The sequence below is a fragment of the Rana temporaria genome, chromosome 5 (genome assembly GCF_905171775.1).
Source record: "Rana temporaria chromosome 5, aRanTem1.1, whole genome shotgun sequence".
Classification (NCBI taxonomy): Eukaryota; Metazoa; Chordata; class Amphibia; order Anura; family Ranidae; genus Rana; species Rana temporaria.
Window position 1 is genome coordinate 383,475,686 of NC_053493.1, and position 27,570 is coordinate 383,503,255.

At 43.3% G+C, this 27,570-nt stretch overlaps 1 protein-coding gene across 1 annotated transcript in view; it reads right to left on the reverse strand.

Annotated features, from left to right (window-relative positions):
• Positions 1-1,139: 1,139 nt before the first annotated feature.
• Positions 1,140-27,570, reverse strand: part of EIF3H (eukaryotic translation initiation factor 3 subunit H) — a 154,903-nt gene continuing 128,472 nt past the window's right edge. Inside the window, exons 6-8 of the mRNA XM_040354874.1 lie at positions 16,657-16,777; positions 6,807-6,939; positions 1,140-1,341 (exon numbers count right to left, since the gene is read on the reverse strand). Coding sequence (XP_040210808.1) covers positions 1,244-1,341; positions 6,807-6,939; positions 16,657-16,777 — 352 coding nt within the window. The 3' untranslated portion in view covers positions 1,140-1,243. The remainder of the gene's footprint in view (positions 1,342-6,806; positions 6,940-16,656; positions 16,778-27,570) is intronic.

Consider the following 27,570-nt stretch of genomic DNA (forward strand, 5'->3'; position numbering starts at 1 on the left):
ACCCTTAATTTATCTACTGCTATATATGCTCCAACTTGTAGACTCGAGAATATAAAGTTAGGGCCGCAGTATACAAAAGACTTGGAGTAGCCACTGCGGCTTCCACATATATTTGCGCACGTGTGGAACGAAAGCCTCTGTTTTTAACATTAACTATTAGACAGGGTTAATTTGTTTTTGTAAGCTAGCTGGTAGGTGTGCTGGGAAATTTGTATCCGTTTGTGATGTGCATTGCCCTTCCATTTACACCTTACTGCAAAGGCCAGTTATAAATTGGGGTTGTTGCCATCTTTTTGTATAGATAATTTGAACACTATTCTCTTCTCTTTCAGCAGCAGAATCAGTGCTGTCAATTTAGAAAGCTTTGTGCCAGGCGAGATGTGACCAGGTGATAATTGAGAATCTACAGGTTTGTGAATTAGCAGTACCAATGCCAATAACCACGCCCCCTGCAACATCCCAACTGCAGTGCAAGCAGGCACAGCCTTTATGAGGGTGGCAACTCTGCTCTGAATTTAGGAGCAATGCAGCATTCACTGTCAAACCATTAGGTGGATGTAGCATTCAACAGACGGTGAATCTGCCCCCCGGAGCAATCAAAGACCGCTGATTGCTCAGTTCTCTCAGCCTTCAGTGAGCCGGTGACTGTCAGTGAGCGGCTCTCTGCTCCTCCAGCGCTCACTCAAGCACTGGGCTGTGCAGTGGGTGGGAGTGGCTGGCTCGGGCTCTCAGTGGCAGCTGCCAGTCCAGGCTTTGGATTGATCCCGAATTTACAGTTGGGATCCACCTAGATAGTCGAGTGAAAATGGGTCACAGAAGTACAGAATGAACTGCACTCCTGTTATCCCCAGCTTTGGCTGCACTTCTCCTTTTGGAGCTGCAGCACATTTTTAATGGGAGGCCATAGTTCATGCATTTGAAACTGACCCTAAAGTTTTTGCTATATGGTTTTCACAGTTGTGGGAGCCATTTCCTGTTCCTTTCATACATATAAAGCAGCCCGAAGAGGTATGTAGGAAGAGTGCCAAACTGTAGCTTATGCAATGGGGTTTTTATTTATTTTATTTCAGAAATTTCGAACATGAGCCAGAAACCTTGAAGTGTCCCAAAAAAAACAAAAAAAAAAAAATCACAACAAATCCAGAACATTAAAAGAGTTCTTTATTTGTTATTCCTAAAAGTTCAATGTTGGTAATAAAAGTTATCCAATTGGCGCCGTCGGGTTTTTGAACGGTCCTATATTTCAGTTAGTTTGGTCTTGTAAAGCTTCAGCCATGAACAGCTTTCCCAGGTTCTGAGAGGTGAACTCCTTTATGTTCTCGATGTAAGTGTCAATTTGACCTGTGAGGGGAAAAAAGACATACCAGCTTAGCGCTTTATAAAAATACAGCAATTGTACATTGACAGGTCCAACATTTCTCAAGTACATCATCATTTGTGTGTGAAGCATCTGTCTCAAATCGAAAACTTCAGCCAAAAGAACAAATTGGCATAATTTAAAGGTCAACTTTATCCCCCCAAAAGAAAAGAAGAAGAAGAAAAAAAAAGCTCTGCATTGGCTTCTGCTGCTGTCAATCAAATGCTGTGAGGAGGAAACGGGGTGAAGTCGCACTGTGTGTCTATGGAGCACTGGTCCATACATACACAGCTCAGGCAAGAGTACACACATTTGCTCTCATAGCAAGCAAGGCAACACAGACGAGGAGCAGCCAAGATTCCCAGTGAGGGACCGGGAAGAGGTAGTTTGGGGCTACTCTGTGCAAAACCATTGCTTAGTGCAGGTGAAGAGGCATTATCTTTAATTAAACACTTTAAAAAAAAAGTCCTCTAACACAATATCCAGTCAGGGAGTCCAGCTGCAAGGAGACACATGGGCATTTTGGAAAACCAAGATAGAGCCTGAAAAATAACATACCAGTGGAACAGCCAAGACATAAAAAAGTGATTTAGATTGCTGGTGCCCACCCAAGACAGAATTATCAGATACCGTGCCGTCTTCTTTTTTTGGTCACAATATGGCTTTAACACACCTTAAGACACAAAGTAAGGCAACGCTTACAAACGTGTACAAGTTCCAGCCTATATGAGATCCTACAGACCAGCCTGGGTCCTCTGCTCTCCATTGTGCCAAATGGGCATTTGGAAGTGCCAATGTATCGTCAACCCTGACAGAAGCATCGAATTTCAGCCCACTGTAGTGAACCATTGACTGATATGTATACTGTGCCATTCATCTCAACAAATTTCCATATTAGCCCTAGATTGCAAAGAGCTCTTAGTGGGTATTCGTAAAGCAATTGTGTGGAGGGGCTATAGTGGTGCCCAAGTCTCCTGCCCAAAAACTGCATGTCCAGGCAGATGTTGTCCAGCATCCCACCAGACTTCTGAATCTTGAAGGGGGACTAGATCTACCAGATTTATTGATTTTCCTAAATTTCCAAGAAAGTCACAATTGCAAGTAAAGTCATCAGTTCTCCTCATGGATGTTACAATTTAAGCAAATAAGGTCTAAAACCGACCTTTTGGCATTGGCTCTTTAGCCAAGGTACAGCCAGTGCAATACCTTCATAGGAGGCAAAATGAAGGATATTCCACAATACTGACACCATACAGTAAAGCGCAATAGAAAAATTAAAATCAGAGCTGCAGACCTTCAACAATCCAGGCCTTTTTGCTTAGAAGGGTTAAAATGTCAGCAACAGTTTTGAAGTCCTATGTAGTGAAAGATTTACAGCATTTAGCAATTAACTGAAGAAAAAAAAAAAAAAGAAAAAAAGTTGTGCAGTGCACAATTTCTGGTGGTAAGTGGTGTAAAGAGGGTAACGGTTGTTGATTTTGAACCTGTGACATCACTGTCTCTTCAGATTATCATATGAAGTCAGGACAATGAGGTCAGTATTCTGGTAAATGGCTGCAGTTGGTAGCAATTATCAGCAAGCTTGTGTATACATTTGGGATGAGGTCAAGGAGATTTTTCCTTGAATAGAACTCCTTGTATTTTTCTCCTGCTCTACAATCAGTGTTTAATAGTACAGCATATATGGTTCCACTTTCTACTCCGAGACGACTTTGCCCAATGTAAAAACAAAGTTCCACTCGTTTGTAAGTTTCTTAAAATTCAGCAGCTACAAAAAGTGTAACTGCTGACTTAACAGACACTTAGCAGTCCCATGGTCCAGCAATGTGTCCGCCCGAAGCCTTGCTCCTCTCCCCTGCGGCGCCGGAATTGCAAGTGTGGGCACCCATCTGACAGCTTGCAGTTTCACAGCTGGGTGCACAATGCGTATGTGCAAGTCGCACTACGCTCTTAGTGACCAGGCAAACTGGAACCTGTGACGCGTCTCCGATGGGGGGAGAGGCGTCTCCGATGGGGGGAGGCGGCGGCACCTAGGGAGAGGGGGGGGAGGCGGCGGCACCTAGGGAGAGGGGGGGGAGCAAGGCCTAGGGAGTGGGGAGGCGGCGCCTAGGGAGAGGGGAGGCGCCTAGGGAGAGGGGAGGCCATATACACAAAAATCCCATACACACAAAAATCCCATATCCACAGTTGACCCAGAGCATGCTCTCAGCACAAGCACAAATGTAGCTCCATGGATAAAGACCCACCTTTATGAGACCACATTTACGCACACGCTCCATGGTAAGGGGTCAAAGGAAAAAAAGAGAAAAAAAAAACACCTTTTGTTCGGTAACGTAATTAAAACGCTATTCACCGTTTTATAAAAGATGCCAAGGCCGGTCATACACATTTTGAATCTCAGGCGGTTCAGCAGGAGCCGGCCAAGATGCAACCATTAGTGGGCAGGCTGAATATACCAAGTTGATTGAACGGTCAATCAGCCTACTGGATTTGCTTATAATTATTGCAAGTGGCTGCTATAGCCGCTAGTGACAATCACATCTTCTCTCGGCCGGGGTGGCTTCCCCCTCCTCCCACCAGCAGGAGGAGACAATGGCCTGGCAGGAGGGATTCCTGCATAAACTTTGTCTGTGTTGATGGGGGGAAATCAAGTGAATTTCGTTCCCGCAACCTGTAGTTACAGGAAAGAAATTCACTCTGTGTATGGCCGGCCTAACACGGAGAGCCACACAGGGTTTTTTACATTAAAGCATGCAGTCAGTGACACAGAAAATCTGCTTGCAAGGGATAGCAGAGGGGTGACCCCTTCCATGTACTGACACTTTATAGGCGATTGCCAAGCAGAACAGACAGACATGTGCTATCTGCTTTAAGCTTGTTTTTTTTTTTTTACAAACAGGTTTTCTCTTAAAAAGAAAAATGGTCAAGTCTACATCCCTTGGCAAGCATCCCTTGAGGATACAAGGTATTTAATCCAAATCGGCCAAGCAAAAAAAAAAAAAATCTTGTCATTTGCTGCTTGTCTATGGTGACAGAGGGGCTTTCACAGGCGTGTATGAACCTTAACAGTGTGTGGAATGTAAATACACAATGTAATTACTGCACAATAATTGATTTCCCTCACACTGTATCCCAGGGTCTCCCCGGTACATGAAATACTCACAGAATATAATTGTGCTCTACCTTGTAAATGCATTGCCAAGAGGGGGGGAAAAAAAACCTCTGTAGCTAAAATCTGCTCTGTATTTATGGTTGCTGAATGTAAATTGTCTTTATTAAACAATATTCTCAGAGTGAGCTATCCAAATCACAGCTCAGCAGCCATCCATGTAGAAAATGAATCCCGAGCCTTGCGGGGTATCATGGGTAAGCCATTGCATTTTGCACTTCTACAATTCTCGCTCTTATTCAGCTAGAGGGAATATATAGGCCTAATAAAAAGTGCGTTATCCTGCTGGACTCCATCCACATGGTGGAAATCATTGAGCTAATAATCAGCATTCACCAGAACGGTGAACAAAAAAGAAAAAATCATTAGGCCTGAGTGGGGTTAATACATGAAAAATCATTTGGTGTGTACATTGAAGGGCATTGATTCAGAGCAAATGTACATAGTTTCCTTAACCATTATATGCAATTAGGCTGTAATTACAGGAGGGTAGGAGACCCTAAACGTGTCTCTGGAGAGGGACAATCAGGCAGAGAAATGCGTTGTGTTTTCACGCAGGAAGGGGGCAGCTCCATGGTGACCTATTAGCACCTGGTGAGAGAAGGGATGTCTGCAGAAACTACTCTACAAGTGCAGATTAAGTGTCAAATAACCCCAAGGGACCATTAAGGGTGTGAAACTTTCCTAGCAAAGATCTGGATAGTAGTAAAAGGAATCTAGCCCCATATATTCTTATATCCTTAATGCATTTAGTAAATATTAGCTAGATTCACTTAAAACTTGCATAGGTTATTTGGATGAGCAAAGTCACTGCAAGGGTCACACAATGTAATCCAGAACTTGGCCTAGAAGAGCATGAAAAGAAATCTAAAATACAGTGGAACCTCGGATTGTGAGTAACGCGGTTAATGAGCGTTTCGCAATACAAACATTGTATTTTAAAAAAAATGCTAACTACGTTTGCAAGTGTTGTCTCACAAAACCAGCAGGATTCAGGCCAAAGCGGTGTGCAGTACCGCACTTGGCCTGAGGTGGGGGGGCGCCGGAGGTGTTCGGAAATGCACAGGAAGGCCTGAGGACAGCTCAGCTGACCTTGGCAAACCTTGGGAATGGAGACTTTCCGGCAGTTTCAAGCCCAACATCTGGCCACATGCAGTATTGCATGCCATTGAAGTCAATGCGGAACAAATATTTTCGTTTCCATTGACTTCTATGGGGAAACTCACTTTGATATGCGAGAACTTTGGATTGCAAGCATTTTCCTAGAACGGATTATGCTCGTAATATGAGATTCTACTGTATACCCAAGTGCATGATTTATATAAAATGTGTCACATTTATCGTTTATGCTGGATTTTATAACAAGTCTTTGATTGTTGTAAATCTTATTTTTCAGAAAGAAAAACTTTTTTTTTTTGCTATATCCTGCCTTGTGTTGGCGTTTCCATAGATTGGGGACCTTAAAGTGTGATCCTCCATTCATATGATTGTTACGGTCAGGTCTGCCTGTCAATTTTTCAGGCGGACTGTTCATTCATCTCTATGGACCGGTAGGTGTAAACGTTTACACCTACCTACCGCCTACCCAGTCCACTAAAAATAATTGGAAGAGGATCCATCCTCTTCTGCGTACACCCAACTTCCCATAGAGCAGAGCGGGCATGGTCCGTGTTCACTCTGCATAAACGGACCTGTCATCCGTCCAGCTCAGTGGGGGGGGGGGGGGGGGGGATCAGTGGACAGGTTCCTTTGCTGAGCAAAGCAAATTCCCTCTGTGTAAAAGGAGCTAAATGGCTGTCTTGAAATGGTGTGAGGCTTCCCCACTTATTACTAAAGGCCGGTACACACGGGCTGAACATCGGCGGTTCAACAGAAACCAGCTGACATTCGACCCAAGTGAATATCAGCCTGTCTGAACTGGCATGTCAAACCAGCAGGCTGGAAAACCAGCATCCAATCAGTGCTGACCAGTGTGTATTGGGGGGGGGTCTCTCTGTCAGAAAACAAAATCGCTCAGCGGGGAGATTGTGGTACTAACATCGCATCATTTTTTATTTAAGCCTGCTGGCTTAAATGGTGTACCAGGCTTAATTGCATGCAATGTTTTTATGTAAAGGTTATAAAACAGGTTTGCATAAGGAACCCTTTGCAGGCAAACAGCGGAGTACTGGGCCAGGTACTGTGGATCTACAGATGGTCCAGTTATCCTAGCATTTCCAAAAACATTGAGATGTTTATTCAAATAGGCTTAATGTGTATTCACATAGAAGAAAGCATTACCTGCAATGAGAAGTGAATCCATACGGGGTGGTGGAAGAGGTGGTTTAAACAGTTTAGACACGTCTTCCTCAGGCAGTGTCGGCTCCCCACGACTTTGTCTCTGAAGGTTTTCTTGTTGCCGTCTTTGAACATACTGTAATAAAAACAGAAAATCTAGTTCATTAACAATGTAAACTAAAATGCAAGAAAGACGTACTGCCTAGTCCTGAAAACCACTAGTTGTCTTTAACGACAGGTGGCAGGGCATTGGCACAGGATTTGCCATGTGTAAAAGAAATTTGTAAGTTCTGTATATAATTGTATTCTACTTTTGTACTTGCCTCCACTGTGCAGTTCGTTTTGCACAGAGTGGCCCCGATTCTCCTGTTCTGGGGTCCCACAGCAGCTGTCTGGGCTCCGCCCGCAAGAGCTAACCCCCCCCCCCCCCCCGGGAAGCACTCCAAGGGGGTTAGCTTGCGAGTGCGCTCCCCTGCATTAAGGTGACAAAACACAAACCCATACAACCCCTTTAATTTGTAACCACTAATCAATAGGAGGATAGGAGTTGCCCATCTATAAAATGTCTAGGTCACCATGTGACTTCTATTATACTGCCATACAACATTGCAATAGGAGGGAGGATCGCAAGACGGCCCTGTACACAGGTTTTGTTTACCTACATACATGACTGAAGTTGCCCTTTAAGCTGGCCACATGCATTACACAGCTGCCGGTCCAGGAATCCGGGTGAATCTTGACCATATGGTCAGCATCTTTTAGAGCCTAGACCAGCTCTGTAACATGAAAATGGGTCACAGGAGCGCAGAACGAACAGCACTCCTGTGATCAATAGAAGTACAGTCATAATAACTTTGGCTATACTTCTTTAAGTTACAGCAGAGCTTTAAGATGAATTTTGCTTTAAGCATTCTGAGCCTTAAAAGGAAAAGTAAACCCCAATATGAATCAAATGTGTTCCACTCTTAAACACCTCTATTTGCTTTATGTGAAAAGGCAAAAAAAAAATATAAAAAAAAATCGAAGCAGTTGTGAATACTGAGAGAGGTCTTGGGTGCGCTCCAGGCAGCAGTAACCGTGTCTGCATTAGATCTTCCAGCTAACAGAGCAGTAAAACAGGTTCCTCACCTCTCACAAAATTAAGTTTGATCTTTTAATTACCTTCAATAATGATTTAAATTTACTTTACTCGGCTGCTCCTGGAGGGATTCGGCTCGGCCGGGCTCTGCGAGGATCCCATAAATGCTTATTATCTGCATGCTGGCCACAGGATGAGACAGGCATTTATTGCGGGAATCGCCGGCACTCTACAAGGCTGTGACAGGCATTAGGCAGGAGAAATTGGCTGTGCTAGGACTGGTGGGAAACTCTCCAGCACCTGCTCCGTGATGCGTGGTATTAATGCTCATTTTCAATATTCTATTTATTATATGTCACAGATGGCGGCTTATTATTTCAAGCATTGTGCGGCGCGGTATTCTCTTTCGTGAGGCAGGGATTTCATACAACCAGCTATCTACAAAACATATGTGGGTATACTATAGAAAAATGCTGGAGCTCCTGGTGAGCAGAGCAAAGGATTGCGTATAGCAAAGCAGAAACTAAAACTTTTTTCTTTGATAAATCACAAGCTAGTGTATAATAAAAAAAACAGTTCTACATTTAAAAAAATGATGAGTGGGGTGTGTAACGGAATGGCCCGTGATACCCAGAGACTTTTGAAGGATGCGGGGTACTCCTGTGCCAGCTTCACTAATGACTCTTGGGTCATCCTATGTCCAATAGGGGCATAGGATGACTGAGAACTGATATAATGGATTACATGAGATGGGACAGTAATGATAATACATGTATTGCAGGATATCTTGAAATATTACAAGTTGTTCCTTCTGAAAACAACAGGTCAATAGAGTGCCTCCTTCAATGTGGAACACATACTGTTGAGGTGTTACTTGAGTCTGGCTCCGAAGATATTTCATTGTGTGAAAGTCTATTGATGAGATGTGTTAGGGGTTGGCAGTCTGAAAGGTCAGATGGCTGACTTTTCAGCTGTAGTGGATTTGCATGTCAATTACATCTACAAAGGAATCTGTATTGTGTATCAGGTGAGAATAGCTTATCGTGGAGTCAGAACGTCTGGGTGAAATGCCTAGTAATTAGTTCATTTAGATTATCTGAATGTCATTATCTAAATGAATGTGTATTGAGCACCCATTGTGTCATGTTGTGGGTGGAGTTAAGCCATTGTTTCTTGGGGGTTCTAACTGTATATAACAAGCCTGAGTTTACCATTTAAGTATTCATTCTGTTTGGAACCAGAGAACAGAGCTTGTGTCTCGTTATTCTGGGAAAATCCATATGGATCGTGTCTGCTGGATTGTGGAGTGTCGGATAAGCTGTCTTGGGTTGGTGGAATGGAATATCGTAAACGGTGTTAACCCCTGACCGTTACAGGGTGTTTAGTATAAATACCAGATTTATATGAGCTTTGTTTATATGCAGGAAGTGCATCGGCCATCTTGCTCCTCCAGACCCTCGGTTCCTGCAGCTGCTGGTCAGCACAGTGACATGGAAGACCATCTCAGGAGGACTTCATACATTGATGAGCCTCTGCTTACTCTAATCCTGTAGGTGTTTTTAACTGTTGACTTTTAATAAAATTGCTGACATACTACACTTAGAAGTGCCTTTCTCTGCATATCTTTGTCTATCCAGAGCATTCTTCTCTCAGGTGCCGGTGGTCAGCTTGCTATCCTGCCATCTTGGATGATCCTGAATGTATTTAGCCCCTGGAGGGCCCCGCTAGCAGCACTCTTACCATTCTACATTCTGATCTATGTACATGGAGATGATTGCAGCTATAGGAGAAACTTGGGGCATTTAACTATGAAGGGAGATAACAATTTTGGTCTAGAGCTCCATTTAAAAAAATTACAAAATTGCACAGCAGATATGTTGTAGATATTTTCGACTTTTATTCCTTTGGCAAAAACGAAATGGCACAAACGTAGCAACTTGGTAATGGAAGTCTAAATCCTCGTACACATGATCAGATTTCCATTGGACAAATCCCCGGAATTTTGTGCGAAGGGCGTTGGCCGTGAGCTTCGTATGCATACAGACGGCAGAACTTTTTCAGCCAACATACACAAAACTACGTGGTTTTTCTGCTCTTTAGCACCACCCTTTGGGCAACTACTGCTAATGTTATGCTATGGTTAGTATTGGTTCGGAGCATGTTTGTACGACAGACTTGTGTACACACGATCGGATAATCTGACAAGACACATTTGTTGTCGGAAAATTTGAAAGCATGCTATAAAACATGTGTCGAAAATTCCGACAATTGTCCGGTGGAGCATACAAACAAACGGATTATCCGACAAAACCCCTCCATCACACATTTGTTGTCGGAAAATTCTGATCGTGAGTACAAGGCTTAAGAGTGGCAAAATAGGGTTAATAATGTAATTTTCCACCAGAGGCTGTCATACTGAGGATCTGGAATTTCATTGTGCCCCCTGGTGTTCTTTGGCTGTTCCATTGGAAGATATACCATCACTGTGCTGCTTGCGGTTTTTTCTTGGATGATAAACATAAGCTTATTTGACCATCTGGTAACGCAGTGGTCTTATGCTGAGATGACAGTACCCAATTTAATCGGTGGAGGGATCACGTTTTAATTTATGGTGTGCTTTAAGTCACGTGGTGAAGAGTCCCAGAAATTGGATCACTGGATATATATTTTTCCTTCTTTTGGACTTTATTAAATTATTATTATTATTTTTTCACATATATACACACACCTATTGTTTATATTCGGTTTGCGCTGCACTGCCTTCTATTTTTTGTTCCACCAGAGTACGCCAGAGGATGGAGATGTGGAATACTGCTGAGCTCTCTACCAAATTCCCTGGCTGTCATGTTGCTCCTCTGGCTTTGGTACTCACTGCATTGCTCGTTTGTTAAAAGCATTAAAGCAGAGGTCCTGCTATTTTTTTTATTAAAAGCCAGCAGCTACAAATACTGCAGCTGCTGACTTTTAATAAATGGACACTTACCTGTCCAAGGCACCTGCGATGTCGGCAGCAGAAGACGAGCAATCGTTTGTCGCTCTGCTGCCCCCGCCGCCATCCTTGGTGAGGGAATCAAGAAGTGAAGCCTTGTGCCTTCACTGCTCGGTTCCCTACTGCGCAGGCACGAGTAGCGTGGCACTATCCCAGTGGTCCCCGCCATCTCCTGGGACCAGTGTGTTTCCCAGAAGGCAGCGGAGGGGATGAGAAGTGGAGTGACTCTCGTGGGAAGTGGGTGCAAATACCTGCATTATACAGGTATCTGCACCCCCCTCCCCCCTGAAAGGTGGCAAATGCTACACCGGAGGGGGGAGGGTTCCAAAAAGCGCAAGTTCAATTTTTGGGTGGAACTCTGCTTTAAGCCAGTGTAGGTGAAACTCTTCCTCAAAGAACAGTTTAATATGACAGACAAGGAATCCAGCACATCCAGATGGAGAGGTAAGCTCTGGCAGGTCATCTATTCTTCTCATCACAGGGTCAGTTTAAACACTGCACTTAAGCAAGCCATAGATCATCCAATTTTCTTTCCTTCCACCATGGGTAGATGAGCAGCAAGGTAATTACATCGCCACTTGCTGCAGTGGGTGGGCACAGGCATCTTAGACTACCTGTCCACCAACATTGCCTGGTTTGAGGGATATATTAGGGGGGCATAACCATATACAGAAGTCTCTGCTTGGCAAGGCTTACACTGCAGCAAATAGGAAGATTTTGATTTTCTAAATCATAGTGGAGTCAAATCGACGTTCGCTTTCTTAATGCAGTGATGAGAATTTTTTTCTTGAACAAATTTCTAAACCAGTGTGTGGTATTCATTTTTTTTTTTTTTTTTAACACATAAGATGGAGACAGTATATGAGGAAAAAAAAAAAAAAGACAGAAGAGCGAAAAAGACCAAGAGCGAAAAAGACCAAGAGCGAAAAAGACCAAGAGCGAAAAAGACCAAGAGCGAAAAAGACCAAGAGCGAAAAAGACCAAGAGCGAAAAGCGAAAAAGACCAAGAGCGAAGAGCGAAAAAGACCAAGAGCGAAAAAGACCAAGAGCGAAGAGCGAAAAAGACCAAGAGCGAAGAGCGAAAAAGACCAAGAGCGAAGAGCCAAAAAGACCAAGAGCGAAGAGCCAAAAAGACCAAGAGCGAAGAGAGAAAAAGACCAAGAGCGAAGAGAGAAAGACCAAGAGCGAAGAGAGAAAGACCAAGAGAGAAGAGAGAAAAAGACAGAGAGAAAAAGACCAAGAGAAGAGAGAAAAAGACCAAGAGAAGAGAGAAAAAGACCAAGAGAAGAGAGAAAAAGACCAAGAGAAGAGAGAAAAAGACCAAGAGAAGAGAGAAAAAGACCAAGAGAAGAGAGAAAAAGACCAAGAGAAGAGAGAAAAAGACCAAGAGAAGAGAGAAAAAGACCAAGAGAAGAGAGAAAAAGACCAAGAGAAGAGAGCAAAAGACCAAGAGAGAAAAAGACCGAGAAGAGACCACATCAAGGCTCATAGTTGGTGGTGTAGGCCATGTTTAAGTTGCGAAACGCGACTGTACAGCGTTAATCGCGGTGGAGCATGGTCCCGAATTATCTCCCAAGAGTCTACTGTCCGCATCCAGCATGGAGGCTGGGCAGAGAGGGTGCTCCTGGGTGTGTGGTATTCATTTAGTAAAGTCTTTATGTTCCAAAATCACCAACGTTCCTCTGAAGGGAGGGAAAATTTTAAAATTTTTGGTCACAAGAAAAAGAACAGAGGGGAAATCTTCCAATGGGGACACTTGTTCTGGTAATAACTTTATGACAGAAGTTTGCCCTCACTTCAAATAGATTTCCTGTTGTGTCCCCACAATGGGTAATCAACAAACTTTTGTGACATCCATGCCTGTTAAGCTGGTCATAGATGGTTCAAATCTCAGCCTGTTCAGCAAGGAACAGCTGAGATTTGAAGTATGGGCAGGCCGAATGTACCCAAGTTGATTGCTCAACTTAGGTACTACCTGCCTACCCGATATTACATGTGATTATTGCCAGCGGCTATTACAGTGAATACAATGGATCCACGGAAGGGGCTCAGCCGGTGTGGATGGGGGAATCCAGCGATTTTCTTTCCTGCAACCCGGGGTTGCAGGAAACAAAATCACTCCATCTATGGCCCAGTTTTACATTCTTTGTCTGCGTCTTGACAGCAGACATTGGCAGACCAGTAATGGATTATTGGGTGGTCAGATGTAGACAGACTTGTGTCTATTCACATCAGCTATCTCTGATCCGTCACATTTAGATCTGGCAAATGGAAAAGGACAGACACGCATGGAGCTTCTGATCAGGTCTACCCTGAAAAGTTGATAGGATGTGGGTCTGATTGGAAAGCCTTTGCAAAAAGGTCCCAATATATACTTAATTTTATGCATTTTATATCTGCCTGAAGTTTAGCTTTAACAAGCTCAATACGCAAACCATTGCAATATGGCTGTCATATGGAGGATACAAGCAAAAGGGGGAAAACTGCCGCTCCAGGTGAGTGTACTAAGCAATCAGTGTCCTCTCAGAACCAAATGGGTGCCGGCAATGCACAAAGCAAAACTGAGAAGATATGGACAGCCGCACACCAAAGAAACCTTAAAAAGGTTAATGGTACGGCTGGGTTCACACTATACTACACGACTTTCATCCTACTTTGCGCTGCTACATCGGTCCTACATTGGCCCTACATTGATCCTACATCCATCCTACTTTCATGAACAGGATACTACTTTGATCCGACTTTGGTCCAACTTCAATGATATTCAATGGGCTGAAGTAGGATCAATGTAGGACCAAAGTAGTACAGGGAGCATTTTCAAAGTCGGACCGACTTGTGTAGGACCAGTTAAGACAGCTCTCATAGGGAAACATTGATTTTCACACGTCATGCTACATGAGCTCCCAATGTAGGAGCGTTTGTCGGACAAGTGTGAACCCAGCCTAAAAAGGAAAACAGGCACTACAAAGCACAGCAAGCAGTGGGGTATATAGCTGACACGTTTCGCACTGGGGTTCAGCGCTTAGTCATAGCTAAAAGAGGATACAAGCAATTTTGAATAAGATCACAAATAAGTGATATTTTGTTTAATAGTGGCATTTAAAGGCCAAGTCAAAAACAGAAAAAAAACCACAACAAAACATTTTCTAAAGAAATAAACTCCTCTGGAGCAAATTAGGATTTAGCTGATTGATGTTGGGGATATTAACTATACTGTAATGAACCAGGATCAAAGCAATTAGAAGTAAATGAGGCCTGAGCGAATGAACTTTTTCCTTCAGCTTCCTATGATAAAACCCTATTCTTCTGAGTGATATTGGTTGAGAAATAACGTTGTAAAGATATTTAATGACGGCAGGTCTGCCTGGCTCCTAAGTGCCTTTAAATGTTGTTGTTTTCCTGAATGAAAACCTAAAAAAATAAGTTTACGGTCTTTTGGCAAGATCGCTTCATTAGCTGACAGAGGAAGGAACAAAGGACATAAAATAAGAACACGAGTCTGGACAGAAGAGATTCAATTTTTCAAATGTACAGCCTGGCTGGCTAGTGGAATTATATGTCTGAGTCCCCAATGGAGTGAGTAATTAATTCCCCCATTAGTGAGGAATGAGGGGCATCTGTAGAACAAGGCTACTGTAAAAGTTCCAATCTACCCCTTTTAATGATATTTAATATGAAACCCCCCCCACCATAGGCACTAAAGGGCATGGGGTGTCACCCATAGGACAATCAGTTTGGCTTGGCCTACAATCTTCACAAGCAGGCTTAACCAAGGTGGTGTGAACCACAACCCTACCATAACAACAAAAATGGGGCAATAAGGATCCCCCACCCCGCCTATTGTAAAAGTACACTCCAGTCAATACTGAAAATACCATGTATATAGGAACAATAGCCAACTCCGTTCAAACCCACATGGTCATTGTGAAGGATATGCTTCAGTTAATTCTCCCTGCTAGTAATGCTGTGTATGAAAGGGTAATTGATCGAGTGTGTTGTGTGAAGAAGCCCTGTGTTTACTGTGATTAGAAGGGGCTCATGTTAATTATTCTGATTGCTTCATTGTGGTAATTACCTTTTCTATATGCAGGGTCAGGCTGTCTAGATAATGTATTCTGTTACAACTAGTAATTACCTTCACTGATGTCATTATCTAAAGAAATGTGTCTTCAGAGTCGGCGCCGAAGTGTCTGCCTATAATCTGTATGAGAGCCCCCACTGTGTGTGGAAAGGGGGTGGAGATTTCATTGTTCTTTGATTGAGGATTTAGCTTGTAAACTGCATATATACCTGGTAGCATGCTGCCATTAAAGTGTCTTGTTCCAGCAGTAAGCTCTGACTCATGTGTGGCTTATTGGGCGATCCCAGGAATATTCCTCCTCGTGGAATATTGGGGTGATTTGCTTTTATGGGAAGAAGGGAATGCTTGACGGGGATGTTCTACTACCGTCACAGTCATTAATAAGTGGAGACCCGGAAACCCACCTGCTTTATATGTAGAACCACCTGCTGCAGGTGACATCCTGCTCAACATTCCCACAACCTGCCTTTATAGATTAAACATAGCGTACTGTAAAGATAAGCTCCAAGGGTACAATTCTTCTGCCCTAGAGTGTGCTGCAAATTGCCTCCAGCATTGTTCCTGTTTCTTCTTGCTGAAGGTGGCCATTTTGCTGAAGCCCAAAGCAACATTAAATCTTTAGGCCGTCTGCAGATCAGCCTCTACAAATTCAGCGGTGTGCCTAAAAAAGGCCAACTAAGCATGTGCAGAGCAGGGTGAAACGGTGTATTACGGTATTTTAAACAGTGTAGGCACATTTTTTTTTATGTTTTGCTATACCAGTAAAAGGGGCCAGCCTGAAGTGATCTAGAAGGCCTTAATTTTCTGACTATAGCTCCACTTTAAAGCAAACCTGTCACGAGGGCTGGGGCAGCCACTGCCAACTACAAGTGGGGTCAGGCTGTCATGCCTATGCCCGATAGACATCTGCTTAAGACGAAACGTGTACGTAGGAGTCTCCCACATGCCATAAATCGCAAATGTACTTTTTGGATATCCTCTTTGCTGGCTTGGGGAATACTTCTGCACATTTTGTATGTGTATATTTGCCTACATTTGTACTTGTGATTTAATGCTTAATAAAAAGTGTGTTTTATGCAGTTTACACTATGAGAGCGGTTTATCCGTTTGCGTCACATGCATATACTTACCTGTGGTGAGCCCATCTGAGGAGTGGCCTTGCTGACCAGTTTTGGAACCAACGTGGAGAGTTATTATTGGGCTTGAGCCTTTCATGCGTTTGACCATCCTGAATAAAGGTGGTCTTTCCATTTGGTAAGCCTGCCTTTTTTTGCACAGTGGTGATGTGCAACACTGGTGTTTGCAGAGGAAAATATAAGTTTTTAAGTACCCCCTTTTTATATGGAGCAATACTTCTAAATTAGACGTCACTTATCTTATTCCATCATGCACCAATTGCTTTTTATACATATTTATGTTCACTGTATTTAAGTTGCCTCACAGTGGACGTGGATGTTCATCCACTGACACCCGCGATCTCATAGGGACCAATGTATGTCCCTTTTTCATCCGTACACGGAAAGATGAAAAAGCGGACATACGGTCAGCAGGTGTGAAAGGGGCCTTACTTGAGGGCACTTAATACTTCACTGACTATTTATGAGTAGACTTCCATTTGAAAGCATTTTTTATTGTTGGGGGAAAAAAAAAAAAAGTGTTTAGCCATTAGGCCGACATTGCACTTTAACGCTCGCCGGTGACCTACCTGGTGCTTTTGCTGCTGCTGCTTGCTGGCGTTTCTCAAATGTGTGTTGAATTTCACAATGTCTTGGCTCATTTCATCCACCCGGTCCATAAGGAGCTGAAGGCTCTTCTCCAGATGATTACTGTGTACAAACATAAAGCAATAATTAAAAGTCTGAAGTATCTGGTGGTGCTTCAGAGAAGCAGACGACACATGATTACAGTAAGTCACTTGAACGGTTGAATGCGAACTAACAAGTCTGCCATAACGTGGGCATTATTACAAACATTATGCTACACCATCATCCAGTACAATCAGAAAATCGGCTAAAAAAATAAAAAAAACACATCTTGTAAAGCAATCGTATGAGAATCTGATCGTCTGTACACAGCCTTCAAGAGCCGATAACAGTTGACGTGAAAAGGGACAAACACAGAAATGTTTCTCCTACGATACTAGAACAAACGCTTTTGAATTAATCAGTAAAGTGTTGGTCAAAAAAAAAAAATTCAAAGAGCAAGACCATGCATGCTCAGACAAAAATACATTACAATATATTGCATCACTTCCAAAGCTGTATTCTGTCGTACGAGAATTACTGTAACTAGAGTAACCTCTATTTTTGAAATGAGACTAGCTAGCAAAAAATAAATAACAGACGATCATTCGCCTGATATTCTCATTGTGTGTGTACGAGGCCAAGGCCCCTTTCACACTGCTGTGACTTGAGTCATGCAGTTTTGCCGCCACAATTTCAGGGAATGCCTGTTAAAACTTGAAGTCTATGGACTGCAACTTACATCAAAGTCTGACCAAAATAGTGCAGGGACTACGTTGAAATCGGTGCGACTTGAAGTCTCTCAGATATGAATGGTTATCGTTGGAAATAATGGGGTAGGACTTGTCATGCGGCTCTGATGTCCGCAGTCGCAGGAAAATTGTGAAATGGGAATTAAGGAGCAGGCCAAAGAATAAACTGTAGATTAGGGGTCAGCTACCCAAGACACATGTACCATGGTGGAAACGCAGAAACTCTTAAATGGCACCCAGAAGATCAATAATTGCGTGTACATTTTTTTCTGGAAAAGGTTGCCAGCCCCCTGTGGTAGATCATACAATCTGGCTGTGTAAAGGATGCACCAAATATGACCTCCACAGAACACAGAAATGGCAAATTTACAGCCAACAATAGAATAAAAGCTTACCCAATATTGTCTGCCCAACACAGCTTTTGTCAAACCTGAGCTGGAGGAGCAATTGTGCGAGAGACAATGTACCAAGAGACGCGGCAGAAAACATTCTGCTTTATCTGAAGGTCAATAAGCACTCAGGATACAAGGCAGGAAGTTCAACAGGAGGAGAGCGCAGCGAAAAAAGCATCTTAGTAGCTCGGTGAGGTTTAAAAGAAGCGTCATTGTGGAGGTATGGACTGACTTACAAGGAAACCTAATGCAAGTAATCTCATTAAATAATCCGCACATTAAAAAAATGCTGAGTTTTAGGGGGCGGCCGATTATCAGGGCATATATTGGTAAATTTTCAAATAATCGGTATCGGCCAGAAACTAGCCGATATTACTGATATTGGTCAGTTAATAGGAATTAATGCCATTTTCTATGCTTTGGGAAGCTGTTTAAAGCAGAGGTCCAGCTGTAAAAAATTAAATAAAAATTAAAGTCAGCCGCTACAAACACTGTAGCTGATGACTTTTAATAAGCAGTCCAGGGTGCCGGCGATGTCAGCCGCCTGAGGCCGATCAGTTAATGGCTGTAGATGGTTTTTTTTTCTACAGTCATTAAACTCTTCATCATGTTATCCTATGTGTCAATGCACACATAGGCCGTTAGTTTTGGGCAGTGGTGTTTTTGAGCAGTAAAAAAAAAATAAAAAATAAAATTGTGGGTTTTGAGAGAAGTTTTTCAGCTGGAACAACGCTCTAATGCTGATAAACTCAAAAACGTGGCTCACCATCTTTTACATTTTTATTCTCTTCCTCAATGGAGCAAAGAGGTTTTTTTTTGTTTTTATTTTTTGAAAAACAAAAACGCTAATGTGAATAGATGCTAAAAACTGCTTGAAAAAAAACTCACTGCAAAGCTACTGGCGTTTTTATAATGTTATTTTAATGCCCAGTGTGCATGAGGCCTAAATGTACAGAATATAGGCACCTGTTATTGGCCATCGGCCTGAAAGGCACCCGAAAGTCGGTATTGCTCCTGAAAAACTGCCATCGATCGACCCCTATTATGCATTATGCAGGTTGTAATTATATTAGTGCGTGAAGGCAGCCATACTTTTTTTACACATCTGTGCTCTCTCCTGTGTAGTAGAGGGGCACAGCGACTACACTTTACCATTTCTCTCAAACTCGATGGGTCAGCGTGGATGTGTAACATTTTATAGAACACAATGCTATCTCTAAGTTGTTTATCAAATAATTGATTTTCATCTCGGCAGTCATTCCAGTACGGCACACAAGCAAAAAAGTGAGTCGCATCAAAGATTGCAGTCAGGTTCGTTCTAAACACAAAAGAAGCACTTACTGAAAATGTACCACTGTATAGTACCTTTTTTACTTTAAAGAATTCTATTTGAACGGTGAAGAGTAAAAAAAAAAAAAACAGGATGACACGCAGGGGGGTTCCAAGCAGTTAAAAGAGAAAAAAAATAGTGAATAAAATGTGCACTAGGACAGACAACGATATCCTACTAAGGCTCAGTTCACACCAGTGCAGGCCGTCCCGCATTTGCTTGTGCACGGCAGCCTATTTAAATGGTCCGATGCGCCACAGGAAAGGCAAAAGATGCATACACTGCAGGCCGAGATGCGTGGGGGTGTCCTTTAGATTGTATGGCAACCCATCACGTCTTGGACGTGATCCCAGCACCCGTTACCAGTATCATACCAGTATCATACACCTAGGTGGAGGCAGCATCAGTTCGATGCTGTATCTGTCCCCCGGTGCCTCTACACCGAGAACAGAGAGATCAAACACGGCCAACTGCTCGGTTCTCACAGCTCCCAGAGCAGAGAGCTGCTGACTGGCAATCAGCAGCTCGGCCTCCTCCTCGCTCATCGGAGTGCTGAGCTGTGGAGGGGGGAAAGGAGCAGCCGTCTCAGGCTCTCAGCGGCTCACTGAGAGGCTGAGCGGGGTGTCAGGACATTGTCCCCCCATTGTCAGGACAACGCAGTGCCTGGACTGATTTCTGTGACTTCAGACCGCTCTCTGCTGAAAACGGGTCACAGGAGTGCAAAAAGAATTGCATTCCTGTGACCCAGGCTGAAAGTAAAAAAATTTTACAAAGATCCTATGATCTGCCTTTTTGGATGTTTTGGCCCTTCCTTCCCCATCAACATGAACACCCGTTACACCACCAGCATGGTCTTCACTGTGTTTGTTGAAGGATCGCAGAACTATATTAAAATCCTGGCCATCACCTACTGCTCCCAAATTACCCATGGTGAATAAGGAACTGAAATCCTTGCAGTATATTGAAAAACTAAACACAACAACATAAGCTCTTAACCCTACAAAAAGCATGTGTGTTTGTACTTTGGGCTTTAGTCCAAAGGACTTGTGCACACACGATCAGATTATCCTCCATCGGACATTTGTTATCGAGAAGTTTGAGTGTATTCACAGCAATCATTTTTAAAAACCAACAATTGTCCGATAGAGCATACAGACGGTCGGATTGTCGAAAAGTCTGATCGCGTGTATAGGCTTTAAGTTGCATTAGCATAGTATTCTCTCTCTCTTTCCTCTAAAACCAGTGCTCCTAAGATTTTTCTTAATACATTGCCACTAGAAGGTGCTTGCACACACACACACACACACACACACACACACTCTGTGAAACTGTCCTCTGCGAACCGATGCGGGTGTCAATACAATGTTAATAAAAACCCTCAAATCGGTTCACAGATTTCAGTCCTGCACCTTTTTTGTGCGAATCCAATGCGAGTTCAGCCATACAATGGCTGAATTTGCATTGCACAGACATTGCATGTGATCGGCACAGCAATGCGGTGCAAATCACATGCGATGTCTGTTCACATGTGTGAACCCTGGGTAAAGTGATTGTAAACCCTCAAGCCCTGGTTCATGCCAGTGTGACTTGTAATGCGACTTGACAAGTTCTAAAGTCACACCTCATTTGCAGAAAGCGTGAAGGTACAAAAAAAAAAAAAAAAAAAAAAAAAATTCTGCCTTTGGAAACACTTTACATTTAAACCTTTATGTCTGCAAGCCATAGCCATTGGCCATTTTAAATATATTAAGAAGAAAATGCTGCAAGTCAAAATTGCCAAATATTCAAATGAGCAGACTGGGACCACAGAACAATGTACAGCCACATGTTAGATGTATGTACCTCTGAGGACACCAGCTAGCTACTAAATGAAACATGTTTCCTATACACAGCTGCAATAGGCACAGAGCACTGAAATATGTCATAATATAATGGGTGGATATTATAAATACGCGAGCCAAACAGATGCTTTTGGGAGCCAACTAAACAGTTTATCCACAGAAGTCTATTCATTATATCCAACAAAATGAAAGAAGGGGATTTGTGTCCAAAACCGGCAAAGGCAAGATGTATATGGTCAGTAATGTACTTTGAATAAAAATATACTGCCGTTCTAACAGGGGCAGTTATTTGTTTCTGTTCAGGGTTTGGCAACCAAAAATGATCTTTAGAGAACCATTATGCACAAACGTAGCTACATTCACCTTTTACAAAAAAAATAATAAATGCACCCACAATTACAGAAAAAATATGAGAATTTATTATTTTCTTGCAAATAAGCCTTAAAATCATTGCAACGGTGTTCAATAGAATCCAGGTGCAATGCCAGGCTCCTGCATATATAGGTGTATCATGGTCCTAAAGGTGGCATTAGCCTTCAAAAGGCTATATCCGTTATTTTATTTTTTATTTAGTGTGCATCATGGTGCCAAACCTTGTCATTCATTCACAGATCAATGAATGACAAGCCCCTTTATCCACCACAGCAGTTCTCAATGGAACACACGTTTATCGATTACTGCACTCTTTGGTCCATTCACACTGCCTGTAGCTCTCAAATTGAGAGTCTGTACCTCGTTATGGACAGTGGTACAGGAGAAGTGTGCAGGAGCCTGGCACTGCGCCCACAATCTACTGACTTCAGTCACAATGCTTTGCAAAATTATTTGGAAAGCAAGAGTAAATGCAAATGTGTGAAAAAAGGTTGACTTTCCTTGAGAATATGATACTCAAGGTTCTGTTTAGTACTGGTCAAATGAACCATATACCTCTAAGCATTACGCTGTATATCTTTTCTAATGAGGAGGATCAGATGCCTGTTGATCTGAACAAATGGTTACGTTTTTGGCGTAGTGGCAAGACAGAGGGACGCGGAAGTGGTATTACCACTTCAATGGTGGGCACTTTCCCCCCCCCCCCAGTTTTCAGCACTGTCACACTTTGAATGACATTTGCGCGGTCATGCAACGCTGTACCCAAATGACATTTTGGTCGGTTTTCAAGGCGTGTTTTGGGTAAGACGTCATATGACGTCCACCCAGAAAAAGAGATCCCGTCCACTCTGGGGGTGTCATTAAAGGAAAAGTCCAGACGGAGCTTGTTTGGCTGGGCTTCTCCTATGGGTCACAGGAGTGCAAGAGAGGTCGGATGTCTGCTCTCCAATGACGTCACTGCAGTCGGTCCAGGCACTGCGTCATCCCGACAAAGTTCGGATCTGCCAGATGCCTGAACTGATGCCCGTCTCAGAGAGCCCACCGAGAGCCTGGAGACGTTTGCTCTCCGCCCCTCCACAGCTCTGCGATTCCAGTGAGCGTGGGGGGTCCAGAGAGGAGAGCTTCTGATCGGCAGGCAGCAGCTCTCTGCTCATGGAGCTGAGCCATCGGCGGTGTTTGATCGCTCGGTTCTCAGTGCAGAGGTGGCGGGGGACCGATGGTAAGTATGAATGGGCAAAAAAAAAAAAAAAACAAACACACACAAAACAAACAAACCTTTGCTTCTCTTAACCTTGCATTAACACCTGCAGCAGTCAGCGTGAACCGCCAGCAGGTGACATACGATGCGGGATCCTGCACTGGAATTGCGCTGGTTCTTGCATCGCATATATGTGAATAGGGCCTCAGCGTGCTTAAAATAGGGAAAGTCTCCCGGTGAAGGAATCTACAGCTATCCTGACTACTGCACTGCTTCTAACCTCAGCTTAGACACACCGAGGAACGGCTGACTAGCTTGTATGTATGTCTTCGGAAATCAGTTTCTTGCATGGCATTGCCATTTGTTGTTTACAGAACCGAGCATCAATGTCAACTCTCTCTCTGTGCCACTTGAATTTAGCTGCCTTTTCTATCCTCAGGAGCAGAGTGTCAGTCGAAGGAAAAAAAAAATATATAAGTGACAAGGTACAAGGAGCGAGCCCTGAGCACAGGACTCGAAAATTACCCTTGTGTACCACAGCCATAGATCACGTTTTCTTTTACGACACTAACACTCCGAAAGAAGGCGAGCTGCATGAGCGGATTTTATATGAATCTCTGGGACTTGGGCCGTGGAACAGGCAGTTATTGTTAGAACTTGCGGTAATGCAGTGTTTGCTTCCGTCGTCAAGGAAACGGAGGCCTGGAAACAGATAGCTAAAACAGATGTGCTGCGAGACATGAAGTAACTGATAAGTATGATCCAAGAGCACGGGGCCCTTTTTTTCCACAGATCTGCGCTCTGCGATACGCCCCCGCTCCTCCTATAAAAAGGGACAACACTTTTCCACACACGCCACAATCTTTTTCGGTGATAGCTGTAATTGCTGCTTATATAAAAATATATATTACTTATTAAATGACAATTACTGAATGGACTGATTTCCAAAGCAATATAGCAGTTACTTAAAAGCAAATTAAGGCTATAAAAAAGAAAAATGGTCTTGATGGACGTAGAATATTGAAAATTAGGCATGATAAAAGGTTTCTACTTTGTTACTTTTGCCAACATAATTCTAGAATGCATGTAAGGAAAATGGAGAGAGATGCATGCTGCCTGCAATAATCATACAGCACAAAAGAAAAGAAAAAAAAAAAGCACCTTTGTTTTACACCAGGGGTACCCAAACTTTTGAAAAGTGAGGGCCATTTTAGCGATTTGATGACCAGTCGCAGACGACAATGAACTATGGAGTTTTACCACAACGCAAATGTAAACGAGTCATTACTGTCCTAAGTCCCCTATAGTGCGCTTTTACACCGATGCCCTTTACACGCATTGTGGCTGCAGCTCAGTGCACCTGCGGATTAGCTACACTGAGCCATAGACTTCCATTACATCTTGCGTGTGGTGGTGCACTTTCTGAAAGCACACCGAACCTGCAGAATATAATACAAGTCTTTGGCCCAGTGCAGCTAGCCTACAGGAAAGTCACAGGTGCAATGCGGATCAGTGTAAAATCAGCCTAATAAACTTATTTTTTTTATAAGTGCCAATATGCCCATTGCAAAAGTGCAGTGTATGTGAGGTTTAAAACACGGAGCTTTTCCAACTTCTGCTGGCATTGCTCTCCAGGCTGCTAGAAAGGGTCCTAGGTGAAGTGCACTTGGCATCACTCCACCTGAGACAGGAGCCAGTGCTAGAGCGGAAGCATCGGTTTATGCGGCTTATGCTCCCTCTGTGGACAGCTCCATGCACCCTGATGCTCTGGGATGGTGGGTTGACAACCAGTTGATTGCGATCTGAACTTGCCGGTGCCACCATCTCAGAGCATGGGCATGCACCTCCCTGGTTTGAGGTCACGGACCTCAGGTTGAGCACCCCTATTTAAAGCCTCGTACACACGATCTGATAGTTGGCCAAACGAGCGTCTCATTTTTATCCAAAGGGCGTGTGCCAGGAACTTGTCTTGCATAACAACAGTACACAATTGTCGGCCAACAAATACGAACGTAGTGACGTACTACAAGGAATTTCAGCTCGAGCGCCACCCTTTGGGCCCCTTCTGCAAATTTCGTGTTTGGTGAGCATTGCCTCAGAGTATGCTGTGTTTGTACTTTCGACTTTTGTGTGACGACTTGCGTACCAGTGACACGAAAATCAGACAACAGACTGATGTCCGCCGAAAATTTACTGGCCTGCCATCTAACATTTGTTGGCCAAAAGTTGAGCAATTGTCAGTACTAACGGTCAGATTTTAGGACAAGTCTGTCAACAGACAATCCCCTACCAACAATCAAATAGTGTGTACGAGACCATCAATACATTGCTATGGCTCCCCCAAGTCATTGTCCATCTCCCTATGCCACTTTGTGTCAATAAAGATGGGGGAAAGTAAACTGCACCCTTCTTTGCAAAAAGAAAGGTCCCAACACACCCATACAAATGGACACAAGCCCACACGTAAAAACATTTTAGGCATGCAGGCTGCCAGCTGAGAAATAGACTTAACAGCTATCCTGCATGATTGGATATAGATTGACTGGAGAGTTCCATGCATCAAAAAAAAGGCAGGATTTGTAACATGTTACAAAAAGGTGAACGTATCCTTTAAGGTTGTACACATGCTGATTTTAAAGGATAAGTCCAGCCTGAGCTCATTTGGCTGGACCTCTCCTATGGGTCACAGGATTGCAATTAGTTTTGCACTCCTGTGACCCATTTTCAGCAGAGAGCATCCATCACACTGACTCTGGAAGCCTGATTCCGCCAGGTGCCTGGACTGATAGCCGTCTCAGCCTCTCAGTGATCCGCTGAGACTGCCGCTCCAATGAGCGTGGAGGAGCAGAGCAGGAGAGATGCCGATCGACAGTCAGCAGCTCTCTGCTCGGCGAGCTGTGAAAACCAAGCCATTGGTGATGTTCGATCACTCGGTTCTCAGTGTAGAGACGCCGGGGGACAGATGCAGCATCCACCTAGGCAAGTATAATGAGGGTAAAAAAAACAAAACAAACCCATACTTCTCCTTTAAAGGGGTAGTAAACTCTGCTTTGTGATTTTTACTTACAGGTAAGCTTATAATAAAACTTACCGATATAAAAGGAATATCTCCTAAACATGTGCCGTTTAGGAGATATTCATTTGGCAGCTGGTGACGTCACTGGTGCATGTGCTATGTAGGGATGAGTTTTGGTGTGTGTGCACACTCCACCAGGAAGTCGGCGTGGCTCTAATCACAGGCAGGGAGACATTTTCCCGTCTCTGCAGCCGCACATTGGGGAAACGTCTCCCTGCCGGTGATTAGCGCAGCACCAACTTCCTGGCGGGCTCTGCGTGTGCATATATATATGTGCATATATATATATATACACATACATATACACACACACACACACACACACACACACACACACACACACACACACACACACACAGCTGCATTTCATTTCAGTGTCTCACAAGGGCTGGGGTCATCTGGTTCTTTGTCCAACATCCTCACAATAAAGAAAATAGTGCTTTGCAGCTAAATGTAAGCCTTGATTCGCATAGTACTAGTGCAGGTGTGAATTTGCCTGCAATGATTTATTATTTGTCCTGTGGGGTCCAGAAACTTTGCCTTAAAAGGACTCAACATATTGTGTCCCGCACTGAGCGCTCTGACCCGACACCTACACACAATAGAGATAATATCTTTTTTATATATATTCATCTCCAATGTCAGAATGCAATGTTACCTTAATGGGCTACACCCCACTTTCTTGGCCTGCAACTGTTTTATGAAACTTGGCGAACGTGTGAACACCGTCTATAAAAGCCGCTGGATCAAGCGGACACTGCAGGAAAAGGGGGAGGGCAGCCCGCTAAGAGGAACATATGAAGAGGTACTTTATCCAGCATTTATGTCTTCAGCTTAACCCTACAGCTGCTGGGAAGCCTGCAATTAATGTCATGGCCAAGAAGTAGAACCAAAACAATTTTTTCTACAACAGACTTTTATGCCGTAATCTACTTAAGTGAGCAAAGAAGCCATACTTTTATTTTTTTGTTAAAAGGAAAAACACAGATCCAGACGAGATGTCTTTATAGTGTGTAGAATGACATTATATTAGCTTAGTCTTCTAATACCGCTGGATCAGCTCACAAGCGTTCGGCCCAGCCATAGCGCCCCTCCGCCTCGCTGTTCTAGGTTTACATTCACAGCCCATTTTCATCCCGGGGAAAACTGTAACAAACTGACATTTTTCAAAGCCAATAAGATGATCTATAGTGTGTCTTACTGGCCGCCGGATAACAAGAATTTCATTCAATATATACATTGTGCGGAACTCGATTTCGGAGATGTGAAATGGTAAATGTCTTTGGCAGCGGCCGATATTATTCCCTACCGCCACAGAGCAATAAATGGTAGCCCGCTGCCCTAAGCTGAACCGTAGCCATCACTTTCTACCCTTGTTGAGTTAGTATATAAAAGCTTCATGAATCAGGGAACACATCTGTGCCTGTCAGGCACCGTTGGCTATAGTTCTGAGGTAGCTTGTACGTCTTCCAGCCAAGGAGCGGCAGAAAAATTATAATAAGGTGATGTCTACAAGTCTGCACGATAAGGCGGGAACATGGCCAGGAGGGGATGGAGGCACTAAAACGGCCTGAGACTTCTGAAAATAGAGATTGAATATGTAGATCTCAAGTATAATATGTGCCGAGCACAAAGTGATATACAATCCTGCTGCTGAAACCTACAGGGAAGAATTAAAAAAAACAAAAAAACCCATATACATCTAAACAATGACCCTTATTATGGAGTCTAAAAAAAAAAAAAAAAGAAGATGAAAAAAGAAGGTTGTGTACAATGCTACAACAGCCAATCAGCATCAATCAAGCACCCATTCCAATATCGACAAAGGTAGATATGGATGCAATCATTTTCTAAAAGGCAGCACAGGCTATGCCATTTTCACACACGGATAAGCGAGAGCCATGCCAAATTTAACA